Source organism: Vicia villosa, linkage group LG2, assembly GCF_029867415.1.
Source record: "Vicia villosa cultivar HV-30 ecotype Madison, WI linkage group LG2, Vvil1.0, whole genome shotgun sequence".
NCBI classification, from domain to species: Eukaryota; Viridiplantae; Streptophyta; class Magnoliopsida; order Fabales; family Fabaceae; genus Vicia; species Vicia villosa.
In genome coordinates, this window is record NC_081181.1 from 51487160 (window position 1) to 51499471 (window position 12312).

The 12312-nt window shown below is 35.8% G+C and overlaps 1 protein-coding gene across 1 annotated transcript; it reads left to right on the plus strand.

Annotated features, from left to right (window-relative positions):
- Positions 1-4476: 4476 nt before the first annotated feature.
- LOC131650567 (BTB/POZ domain-containing protein At1g67900) lies at positions 4477-7647 on the plus strand. The gene is made up of 4 exons (XM_058920273.1): positions 4477-4912; positions 5015-5084; positions 5343-6611; positions 6786-7647. Exons 1-4 carry the CDS (start codon positions 4854-4856, stop codon positions 7269-7271), a joined length of 1884 nt encoding a protein of 627 aa, XP_058776256.1. The 5' UTR covers positions 4477-4853; the 3' UTR covers positions 7272-7647.
- Positions 7648-12312: the final 4665 nt, after the last annotated feature.

Genomic DNA, 12312 nt, shown 5'->3' on the forward strand with positions numbered 1-12312 from the left:
CATCAAAACAGGCATAAGCCCTCGTCACTGTTTGCCAATCCAGGCCGTCACAAAAATGCAATCGTGCGACTCGATGAATGCAACATCGCAAATATAATCACTACAACAATCGTCACGAGGCATAAGCCTATATCACAAATAATTACCAATAATTAGAGGTAATTGCATCGTCGCTTTATTCTCTGCACTTCACAATAATTCACAAAAATATTCACATCACAGCGTCGCAATACATCACAACATGAAACAACAACAACAATTCATCAACAATAATTTAACACGATTAGTCTACGCCAATCATCGCAATACTTCACGACATTCACAAAAGAAAATACGTCGCATCAGAAACAACGGATATCGAATTATCCCCGAACACCCCTAATTTATTCTACCCTGTTAAATTGGTTTCGGTCTACCATTCATTTATTTCAGTCCACTAATCATTTACTCCCTGTTCACTATTTAATCTCACTCTGCTACTGTCAAGGATGCATTACTGCTACTTCTAAAATTCACTCTACTAAGTGTTATTATGCAAGTACAAGAAAAACTGCTACCAACACTAATACTGCTAATGTTTTCTTATTATTAGCTATTGGTCTACTATTGAATTTTTGGTGAATTACTGCTAGTACTAATTGAATCAGTAGCCATTTCGTGTAACTCTGCTATTTAAATTCTAAGGGTGCTTAATCCTGCAAATTAAATTACATAAGGTACCTAATATACTAAGTATAATATTCAGTTTACTTAGCTTTTTTTAAAAAAACAAATGGTATGTTTTAGGACCCCCGTCCCCCACTGAGTATCACCCGTCCCACAAAAGGGACTCCCTCACAACACAAACGTGCCCGCCCCTAAAGCAAGGGCCACACGCCCCACAACAAATGTGGGTCTTCCCCACCTCTCTACTCTAAGTAAAGTCCGTCCCTCCATTAGGACCCCCCGCCCCTTAACCATTTTCTTCTACTTCCAAACTTGGGTTCCGTTAATTCTTTTCATCAAACCACCCCGATAATATTTCGATCCCAGGAATTCATCACAAATTAATTCTCAGTACAGAAAATTATTAATCGATTATGATTCTAATTCATTCCAAATCACATACAACACAGGCCAAGCAATAATCACATAATAACAAATTTTTACACACAATTTTCCAGAACAGCAACATAACACACTACACATATCAGAAAGATCAACCGAAAGAAAGAGATAATATTAATTCCCTAAAATCCACATACAATCCATCATATCCCCGTTTATAGAGCGACAACCCCATCCTTACCTTGGATTGGAGACCGCTCTAAAATTTCCTGTCGAATTCTTAGCTTCTGGCTTCACATAATTCTTCCGGATTCTTCCCTCTTCTGCAGCTTCTCTTCTTTTTGGCTCCACTTCTTCGTGCCTTTGCCAACCCTTGTTTTTGTTATGCTACCACTATTCCAAAATCCTCAGTGATACTTCCACTTTCTCTTTTTCTTCTTATTTTATGAAAAGAATAATAATCTATTATTATTATGCCATTTGTCTTAGTGGGCTTACCAAACAACACCTCCCAATTACTCACACCAACCAAACCAATTACATTAAATAATTATTCCAATATAATAATATTATTTATAATATTATTTCCTCGATTAAACCGACCAATTTAATCCGACTTTAAACTTAACAACTCCAACCATCATATTAATCTGATTACGCCTCTTAAAATCTTACTGATAAATTCGCAACTTCGACAATTTCCAACAATTAAATTCTTAGTTAATTTATTTAAATAATTAATTAAATTTGGGGCATTACATAAATAGTGTCACTCCATTAAATGAAATATGTCTTTGAAATAATTTACACAATATACAGAGGTGAAACATTGTCTCAACTAATCCAATTGATAATCTAATTAAACAAAACATGACGTCTCACCTAAAAAAGTTAATGAACTTGTCATGGGCTCTTCATATGACACATCTATTCTCTTATTAAATAGCGCGATCAACTCTTCATCTTTTAGAGGTGTCCTCTCCTCATATTGGGGTTTTTCTTCGGGATTCAGGTCCACAACATTCACTTATTATGCATCTGGCAGTTAGGCATGGGCCACAACCATAATCACCCTCTTCATTTTTAAATTTTCCGGATAACATCTCCTGGAATTTTCCAGATCACCTTGGATAACATCGACACGTTCCATTAGACAAAAGGTACTTCATGCACATGTATAATATGGAGAGGGAAACATGTAAGAGGTTGAAAGCACACCTCCTTATGATCACGTTGTATGAGGAAGTGGCATCTATGAAGAGATGTCTTACCTTGATCATCCTTGCGCTTTCCTCTGTCCTGAACACAGTCTTCAAGGTGATGTAATCCTTTACCTAAACTTGTTCGCTTGAGAATTCCTCCAGTGAGTCATGAAAAGATTCAAGGTTTTCCAAATCCCAACGAGTCTTTCGAAAGCTTCTTAGTAAAGGAGGTTTGCAGAACTCCCATGATCCAATAAGCACTCTCTTAATCTTTTTATCATCACACCTCACAGTTATGTCCATGGGGTTATTGTCATGGGATGAATGCCATCAACGTCCTTATAAGAGAAGGTGATCTCAGACTCTAGAGCTTTCTTCTCTCCTATATTGGGGGTTATAGGCAAGCCTTCTAGGGTCAAGACTTGACATGCATACCTTGTAGGGTTGGAACTAGTCCCCCCTAATGATCCCTCTTCCAATGATGTTAAGGGTATGACACACATGCATATCTTCACCTCTTCTGCTTGGTTCCTTTCCCTTTTGGGATCTAGAGCTTCTAGAGGCATCTCGTCCTTGAGATCTAGAGCCTCTTGGTGATTAGGTGGATGCGTCTTAGACATATTTTTTCAAAAGGAATTCTTGGACGAGGCACTCAATCTCATACTTGAGTTGGTAGCAATTTACTCTGTGGTGGACCTTGGCCTTGTGAAAGTTACACCACCTGGTGGGTTCAGGTCCTATGAAGCATGACTAGGGAGCAGGTGGAAGATGAATACCATAACTGTAGAGGACCTCGCTCCATATATGCTCGTGGAAGATGTTTAGAGGCGTGAAGTTCTCGATAGGCCTCCCACTCCATGTAAGAATCTCCTTATGCCTATCAGGGGAGGTAGAGTAGCTCTTGTGGGGCTGTTGTGAGGAATCAAGATTTCCAAATGTCCACTCCTTAACATCCATGGCCTTTTTCTCAATATTTCCCTACTCGCCATTTATGCAACATTATGCGTAGTGGCAAGCTCATGTACCATCTTAACATTGAGTCACTAAAGGTGATAAATATGAGCTTGTGTTTCAGGGAATCCGAGGCTCCAATGATCTCCATCAACATATTAATGGATGGGGCATGCTCTTGAGGATCACTTCTTCCTAAGCGAGCGGTCAAAGCTTGAAACTTTCTAGCAAGAGGGCTTCCAAATCTCGTTAGGGAGGTTGGGGATCCGGAACTTCTGCTTCCTCAGTGGGGTTAGCCTCATATTGGTGCTGTTAGAGGATAAGGATGTTGTCCTCCAATGTCTGGTTATGGCGACGAAGATCATCAATGGCGGCGCGCATCTCCACTAGAACTACTATCAGCCGAATTTACTGCCCACATGTTAACCATGTTTGAGGGGGATAGAAAAGGTGGGCGAAAAATTTATCGTCGAGTAAAAGGGTGGCATGTGTCAGTTTTACCAGGCCACATGATGGGCGTTGTACATGCTAAAAAGTACAATTAGGGTAGCCTGTAATTTCAAGGTTGTATGTGTTGTTTAAGATTCTTTATGGGGCTTAGAGCTAGCTTACCCATAGTGATTATAAGCTTTGTATATACGTTTTTTTTTGTTGTAAAATTCAATCTCATTCCTCAACCCTAGGGTTTAAGTATTTATAGAGGCTATTTGGGTGTTGGCTAGAGAATGATGACCTCCGCTCTTTTCTCTAAACACGGAAAGTAAGGGAAATATTTTTCCTTAGATCAAAGAAATGACAATTATCTTTTTTGACCCATTCTCCCTGTCCATTATGATGAGACACACCATCCCATGTTAACCGGACAATTATGTAATAAGAATAAGTTGAGGTGAGCTAAAATCAATTGGCAGGCAGATACTAAGATCTAGGTGATCCCATGGTCCATTTAAGGCAAGTCGTCCTTGTCCATGTGTTTTTGCCTTTTTAAGTAAATTGTCTGACACAATACAATGAGAGTGGGAAATCGTTTTTACAATCAATTAAGAGTAGACAAAAGAATTGAAGGTGAAAATTAAAAAAATATGAAGAAAAAATAAGGTTTTTTATTTCAAAAAATCTATTTTCCAAAATTACATTGGCCTATGTTTTTTTATTTAAATGTCAAAATCACTTAATATTAACTATTTGACTGAAAGGACATAACTTAGGTGTGTTTGATCTTATATGTTTCTTTCATACCATTTATGTCATCTATCCTACCTATTTAAACTACTATTATTATTATTTTGCTCCCACAACAACAAAGCCTCTTGCTTTACCTTTCCTTTCCTTTCCTCTCCTCTCCTCTTCGAAATTATACTCCTCCTTCTCTCCACCAAAGAAATTCTATCTTTCCTCCTCTTTTATTTTCTAACAATTCTCAAACTTTTCTTGAAATCCTCACACACACTCAGAACTCTGTCTGTTCAGTATCATCATCTAGTGTCCACTTGAGCTTGGCTAGTCAGAAAAATCCATTGCTAGCAAATAAACAAATATTCTTTCATCTTGGTATTTGTGAAGTACTTTTTTTTTTCTTTTACTTGCCACACTGAATTATGCAACTAGTGTTTTTGGTTAACACATGATTTAGAGGGTAAGAAACTTTAAGCCATGAAGTTCATGAAACTTGGATCTCGTCCAGATACTTTCTACACTTCTGAGTCCATAAGGTAAGACATTAACAACAATAAAATTGGACTTTTTTCTTAGATTATGCATGTTCTTTTTGCTTCTATAGTTTTATAATATGATTTTATCTTGTTTCTATGCAGGTCAATCTCTTCTGAAGTTTCTAGTGACCTCATAATTCAAGTAAGGGAAAGTAGATATCTTCTTCACAAGGTATGTTCTTTGAAAGTAGAAGAAACTCATCAAGTTCATAATAATCTTAGTATTTTTCTTTTATTTTTTCTTTTTCAATTATATATACTACGTAGCTCCGACCCTTCAGATTGACAGTTTATCTGATGTCTAACAAGACCGGTGTCAACATGTCACTATCAGTTGTGTTCGGTGTCTGGTGTTTGTGTTTGTGTGGTAGAAGGTACTTTTGTTTTTTACTTTTGTAACTTATCTGAAGTTCATTATGATGTTTTTCAGTTTCCTTTGTTGTCAAAATGCTTATGCCTGCAAAGATTATGCTCAGAATCACCTCCAGATTCATCTCATCACCAAATAGTTCAGCTTCCTGATTTTCCTGGTGGAGTTGAAGCATTTGAGATGTGTGCTAAGTTCTGCTATGGAATCACCATTACTCTAAGTCCTTACAACATTGTAGCTGCAAGATGTGCTGCTGAGTATCTCCAAATGACTGAGGAAGTTGAGAAAGGAAACTTGATTCACAAGCTTGAAGTTTTCTTCAATTCTTGCATCCTCCACGGATGGAAGGATACCATTGTGAGTCTTCAGACCACAAAAGCGCTGCATTTGTGGTCTGAAGACTTGGGAATTACGAGCAGATGCATTGAAATTATTGCGTCGAAAGTGTTGAGGCACCCTACGAAGGTGAGTTTGTCGCATAGTCATTCTAGAAGAGTTCGAGATGATATATCTTGCAATGATACAGAAAGTTTGAGAACCAAATCAGGAAGCAAAGGGTGGTGGGCTGAAGATTTAGCAGAACTTAGCATAGATCTTTATTGGAGAGCAATGATAGCAATCAAATCTGGTGGCAAGGTTCCTTCAAATTTCATCGGCGATGCGTTGAAAATTTATGCATCTAGATGGTTACCAAATATTTCCAAGAACGGAAATAGAAAGAAGAATGTTTCGCAGGCTGAGTCTGATTCAGACTCAGCCAGCGAAAAGACTTCAAAGCATAGACTGCTCTTGGAGTCAATAGTAAGCTTGCTACCAACCGAAAAAGGCGCTGTTTCTTGTAGCTTTCTTTTGAAACTCTTGAAAGCTTCCAATATTCTCAATTCTTCTTCATCTTCAAAGATGGAATTAGCAAGAAGGGTAGGACTTCAATTGGAGGAAGCCACAGTGAATGATCTATTAATACCTACACTTTCTTATACAAATGATACTGTCTATGATGTCGAGTTGGTGATGACTATATTGGAACAGTTCATGTTACAAGGACAAAGTCCACCAACAAGTCCTCCAAGGTCCTTGAAGACCTTTGAAAGGAGACGGTCTCGATCGGCCGAGAATATTAACTTTGAATTACAAGAGAGTAGGAGATCCTCTTCAGCTTCTCACAGCTCAAAATTGAAAGTGGCAAAGCTTGTTGATAGATACCTTCAAGAAGTCGCAAGAGATGCGAATTTTTCATTGTCTAAATTCATCGCTCTTGCCGATATTATACCAGAATTCGCAAGACACGATCATGATGATCTCTACAGAGCCATCGACATTTATCTCAAGGTAAAAATATTACTAAAATTCTTTATATTCTTAGTTTTTTCAAGTCACTCCGTTTTAAAACCTTGGTAAAATATGCAAAAATTATGTGTCGTGCCAGTGTCAGACACCAGACACACGTTCAATCAGAAATATTACAAAAATTTAAGTGTTGATTAAGTTGAAACATCTACTCAGGCTCATCCAGAACTCAACAAGAGTGAAAGGAAAAGATTATGCAGAATCCTCGACTGCAAAAAACTATCAATGGAAGCATGCATGCATGCAGCACAAAACGAGTTACTCCCTTTAAGAGTTGTTGTGCAAGTTCTCTTCTTCGAACAAGCTAGAGCAGCAGCATCAGGTGGCAAAGTAACCGAATTACAAACCAATATCAAAGCATTGCTTACAACACACGGTATCGATCCATCAAAACACACAGCAGCACAGTTAAGCACTACAACAAGCATTCAAGGTGAGGATAATTGGAGTGTCCCCGGCTTCAAGTCACCGAAACTAAGGTCGACAACTCTAAGAATGAAACTAGCCGAAGATCATGACGAGTTCACCGAAAATGGTCTGGTGAATGACGGTGGAATCGGAAGAAACTCTAGATTGAAGTCTATTTGTGCTCTTCCTACACAACCAAAAAAAATGCTTAGAAAACTATGGTCTACCAAGTGAATGAGTTTTGAGTTATGTCAGTTTTTTTTAGGAGAATCCAAGAATCTCTTAATGTATGTGCATTGTTGATGTAACCTATAACAATAATAATAATAATAATAATTTTGAAGCAAAATCTCTTTGGTAATAATAATTTCTTCTCATGAAAAGTTGATATAGGAATAGGAATCTTAGGTGTCAGTGACAAACAATGGGGCCAATGGTTCTGTGTTTGTCTACAAATCTGCAACACTCATGTCTTGACAAAAAAATTCGTATTTTCATGTGTCTGTGACATATAATTCAATACTGTAATAGTATCTGATTACATTTGTCTTATATATTTGTATCTATAGACCTTAAGGAATTAGTATTAACCTATTATTAACTTTTTGAAGAAGTGTTGTGACATAACATAAGTTTAAGGTTCATTGTGTATTTATTGTTTTCTTGATCAATCATACTCAGAAAAACAGTAATATGATAATACGGATCATATTTGATTCTGGTACAAGAAAGAATAAGATCTTTCTTTGATATGATATGTTTGATTCTAAGTAGTATTATTTATGTATAATAATAATACATGTGAAAAGTAGTTGGTGTAATTGAGCTACTTGTTTTGTGTATTTTGTGTATGGTTCCTTTCATATAAACTCTTTGATGTATCTAGTTATCTGTATTGAGCAACATAAGCAAAAAAGTACTGTAAGGTCAAATATTGATGTTCCATTTAAAGGGAAACATTTTCAGCATTTCTACCTTTTGAAACTTGTTTCTCTTAAGGTCTCAGGTTCGAATTAGTTTATTAGGAGTTTTGTTACAGTTTTTCTTGCGTTGAGTTAGTTTATAGAGTTTTGGTCTAACTTTAAATCGGGCCGCCGTAAATAGATAGCGAGATTGGTCTTCTGTTTGAGGGCGTGCAAGGCAGATTACCACTCTGAACTTCAAAATATTTTAAGAATAAATTATAGATAAATAGAGTCTCATAAATTATTTGTTAGGTTAAATATTGATTAAATAGGGTCTCTATTTGTTTTGTCATAGATAAGTTATAGTTAACCTACACAATAACCTCCAAAAACTTGAGATAGCTCTGCTTCCGGATTAATTGGTCCTAGGCCGAATACAGAGTTTTAAAAAAAAAGAGATGTTACTTTGATGCATCACAATATTGCATCTTCTCAAATCAAAATCAGATTATTGTGAGACAGAAAAAGATCTTTATTATAGGTGATCAAAACAACATAAAGGAGAAAATAGTTGATAAACACTAAATGTAACACAAATAAAGAGTGGACAAAAGCAGCATCATGATAATGAACATCAATAAAAGATCTAGTTCTTGTTGGCATCAGCATTAGCATCAACTACAGAAGCATGATTCAATGAGGCCTGATCATGAGCAGATGATGATGATGAGTCCATACTTTTTGTCCTTGTGAGATTAGGTGTACGATGTAGCCTACACCTAAATGAACCAGCATGTGTTGTTGGAGAGCATAAACAATTGTTCTTGTTCATACTAGGTTGTCTCAAAACACCACCTTGTGTATGTGATCCATTATACTCCATTATTCCACTACCTTGCATCACTTCATTTCTTGATGAAATTTGAACTTTCATATCCTTTGTTGTCATCTTGAAAAAGGGTCTCAAAGGAAGAAGAGTTTTGACAAAGAGGGTGAAATTGGTTGGTGTAGAAATGACAAAAACAATGTTTAAGGTTGATATAAATATATGAACTATAGTTTTTTTTGGGTATGAAAAATGTACTCAATTTAAGTCCCCCACCCCTAACAACATTTTGACCACTTTTGGAATTAGTGATATATATGATTCTTTCAACTACTAGGGACATGAAATTATATCATCAAATAAACTTTCCCTGTTCAATTGTCTTTATTTTTTCTAGTGGAGTTTCATTGAACCATGATGCCAAAAAAAGCTCTATCTGCATAGGGTCCCCCAATACTCATATATGCATATCTTAATGGATAAGATAAGATGGTAGTAGCATCTTTTGAGTGAGAATTTGAGATGACGACAAACTTGATCAATAAATCTTTAGATGATTCAATTTTGGGTTGATCACCGTTCACCATGCATTTGACACTTGTTATACTATGGTTTTTACATTTTAGTTTCAATGAAAATTGTATAAACTTGATGCCCATTAACCCGGCAATTGAGGTGATTACATTTGATGAACTCCCATAATCATTTTGTTAGGAGGTTGATCCGGCAATTGAGGGAGTTACATTACATGAACTTTCATAATCATTTTGTTAGGGGTTGATCTATATTATATTGAGAAACTCTAAACGGGTTTTAGGTGTTTTGGATAGATAATTGGAAAGTGAGGAGTTTCAAAGGATTCATTTTTAAATAAAGTCCTAGTATTACATATATTGTTTGGAACAATATAACTCTAATTATTATACAGAAATCAAGATAACTATACATTTTTTTATAGTTATAGAGGTAAATATTATTGGCCGAACTACGTTAACAAAAATCGACTATGTTTATTGTTTTTTATTTTCGTTTATCTTTAATATTCTATATTGATTGTTGTTCTAACAATTTGTATCATATGACAATTAACTCTAGTGCAAAATTCAAGTGACAAAGTTTGACGAGACGAGTAATTTTGGATTATGGTAAAGGAGGGTTAAAGATCTGTTGACTAAAAAAATTTACAAAATGCGATGCATAAGACGAATCCAAACGACATGGAGGATACCTATTAGGCAAAGATGAAGGAGAAGGTTGCAGGATTGATTTGCCTATATATTTTAGCCGAGGTGATGTATCATATCTTGGATTTAACGATGTCGAAAGAGGTTTGAAATAAATTTGAGAGTCAATATATGTTAAAGGCGCTGATGAATAAATTACTCGCAAAGTAACGACTATACAATTGAAAGATGCAAGAAGAATCTAATTTGCAACAACATGTCAATGTCTTCAACAACATAATCATTGATCTGATGAGGCTTTAGATGAAGATTGAAGACAAAGTTAAGACAATTATCTTGTTGTGCTCGTTGTCATGTTCTTATGATCATTTGGTGACTACTATTACCTACGAGAAAAATACTACCAGTATTGATGTGATTAGGGCTACACGTTTGTCTCATTCTCAAAGAAGACAAAGTGTATAGGCAGGAAATCAAGGTGATGGTCTGTATGTGAAAGGGGGCCAAGATCGTGAATGTAACAAGGGTAATACTTGAAAAAAGAGGTCTAAATCCAAGACTCGAAAAATAGTTGAGTGTTATAGTTGCAATCATATTAGACATTGGAAGAGTGTATGTCCAAACAGAAAGAAGGGCTCGTCTAGTTCTACAAATGTGGTTCAAACTAATGTTTTGTGGCACTAAATCAGATATATTATGTATTTTTTCATCCAGCAAGTGCATATATGTGTGGATTATTGACTTTGGCTGTTTTTACCACATGATGTCATACCATGAATGGTTTACTATATTAAGGTCTGGTAATTTTGGATTTCTTTATCTGGGTGATGATAAAGCATGTACCATCACTTGAACGGTACAAATTAAAATTAACATGAACGATGATGATGTGCAAACATTGAACGATGCCAACTATAATCTAGAATTATGGAAGAACTTAATTTCCCTATGTACTCTACAGACAGATGGTTTCTCCCACATGTCTGATTGAGATAAAGACATTATGAAAGTTAGCAAAGGTGAATTGACTATGATGAGATCAAGGAGGATTGCAGGTAACATCTTCAAATTGTTTGGGAACACTATTATAGGTGATATAATATTAATTGATTCTGATGATGATGCAACCAAACTCTGGCATATGCATCTAGGTCATCTCAATGAGTGTAGGATGATGGAACTTCATATTGAAGGGTGTCTATAGTTTTAAGATGAATTTGTGCAAGTATTATGTACTTAAGAAACAATGTCGTATTCGGTTTAAGACTAGAAAGCACAAACTAGAGGAAATTTTAGACTATGTGCATTCTGATGTGTTAGGACCTACCAAAGAGGTTTTTATGGGTGGTTTAGGTATTTTGTGAGTTTCATACATCAATTTTTTTGAAAGGTTTTGGTTTATTTCGTGAAGTATAAATCTAAAGTCTTTACCAAATTCAAGTTGTGGAAGGCAATGTTAGAGAATCAAACTGGCAAAAAAATGAAGTATTTGCACTTAAATAATAGGATATAGTACAGTGATTAAAATTTCAAGAGGTTATGTGAAAAACACGGTGTTCAAAGGAATTTCTCAATTTCTAAGACACCACATCAAGATGGTATCGCGGAGATAATTTCTTGTTAAATGTTGGACTATCAAAAGGTTTTTGGGCAAAAGTAGTTAACATGGTGTGTTATCTTATCAACAGGTGACCACGAGTTTCATTGGAGGGGAATGTTGCATAGGATGTATGGACAGGTAATACTATTCATCATGACAACTTAAGTATTTTTTGTGTCTATCTTATGTGCATAAATGCAGTGAAGATCAATCCAAACTAGATTCAATGTCTAAGAAGTGTGTCTTTGTCTATTATACATATGGTGAGAAGGAGTTCAAGTTATGTGATCCAAATAAAAAGAAGATGGTAATTAAAAAAGACGTTGTTTTTAATGAGTTGTTAATGTTGAAGTAGTCAGTTTTAATAGATGCGTCACCATTTGAAGGAGAAACTTGAACAAATAGGTTATTCAAGTGGATGTTGATCCCTCCCTAGTGAATATTATGTGGTTAGTGCCTAAAGCACAAGAGAAACCAAAATATGATATTGAAATTGACTAGTGACCTGAATTTTAAGTTGGACTACAAGATTATATTCTTGTATGTGATAGAGAACATCGTTCAACCAAATTACCAAAAAGATATAGGTATAAAGACTTGGTAGCCTATCCATTTTTTACTACTTATGGAAACCCTTCTACCTTTCGAGAGCCTATAGCTAGCCAGAAGAAAGATAAGTGGATGGATGCAATGGTGGAGTAGATGGAGTCCTTGAAGAAAAATCAGACACGGGAGGTTGTTCAAAATCCTAAAGGGAAAA

What these genes read in the sequence shown, in the direction of transcription:
- LOC131650567 (XM_058920273.1), top strand. Translation starts at nt 4,854, where the DNA reads ATGAAGTTCATGAAACTTGGATCTCGTCCAGATACTTTCTACACTTCT. An exon ending in TACACTTCTGAGTCCATAAG is followed by an intron (nt 4,913 to 5,014) that starts GTAAGACATTAA and finishes GTTTCTATGCAG; the next exon opens with GTCAATCTCTTCTGAAGTTT. An exon ending in CCATCGACATTTATCTCAAG is followed by an intron (nt 6,612 to 6,785) that starts GTAAAAATATTA and finishes ACATCTACTCAG; the next exon opens with GCTCATCCAGAACTCAACAA.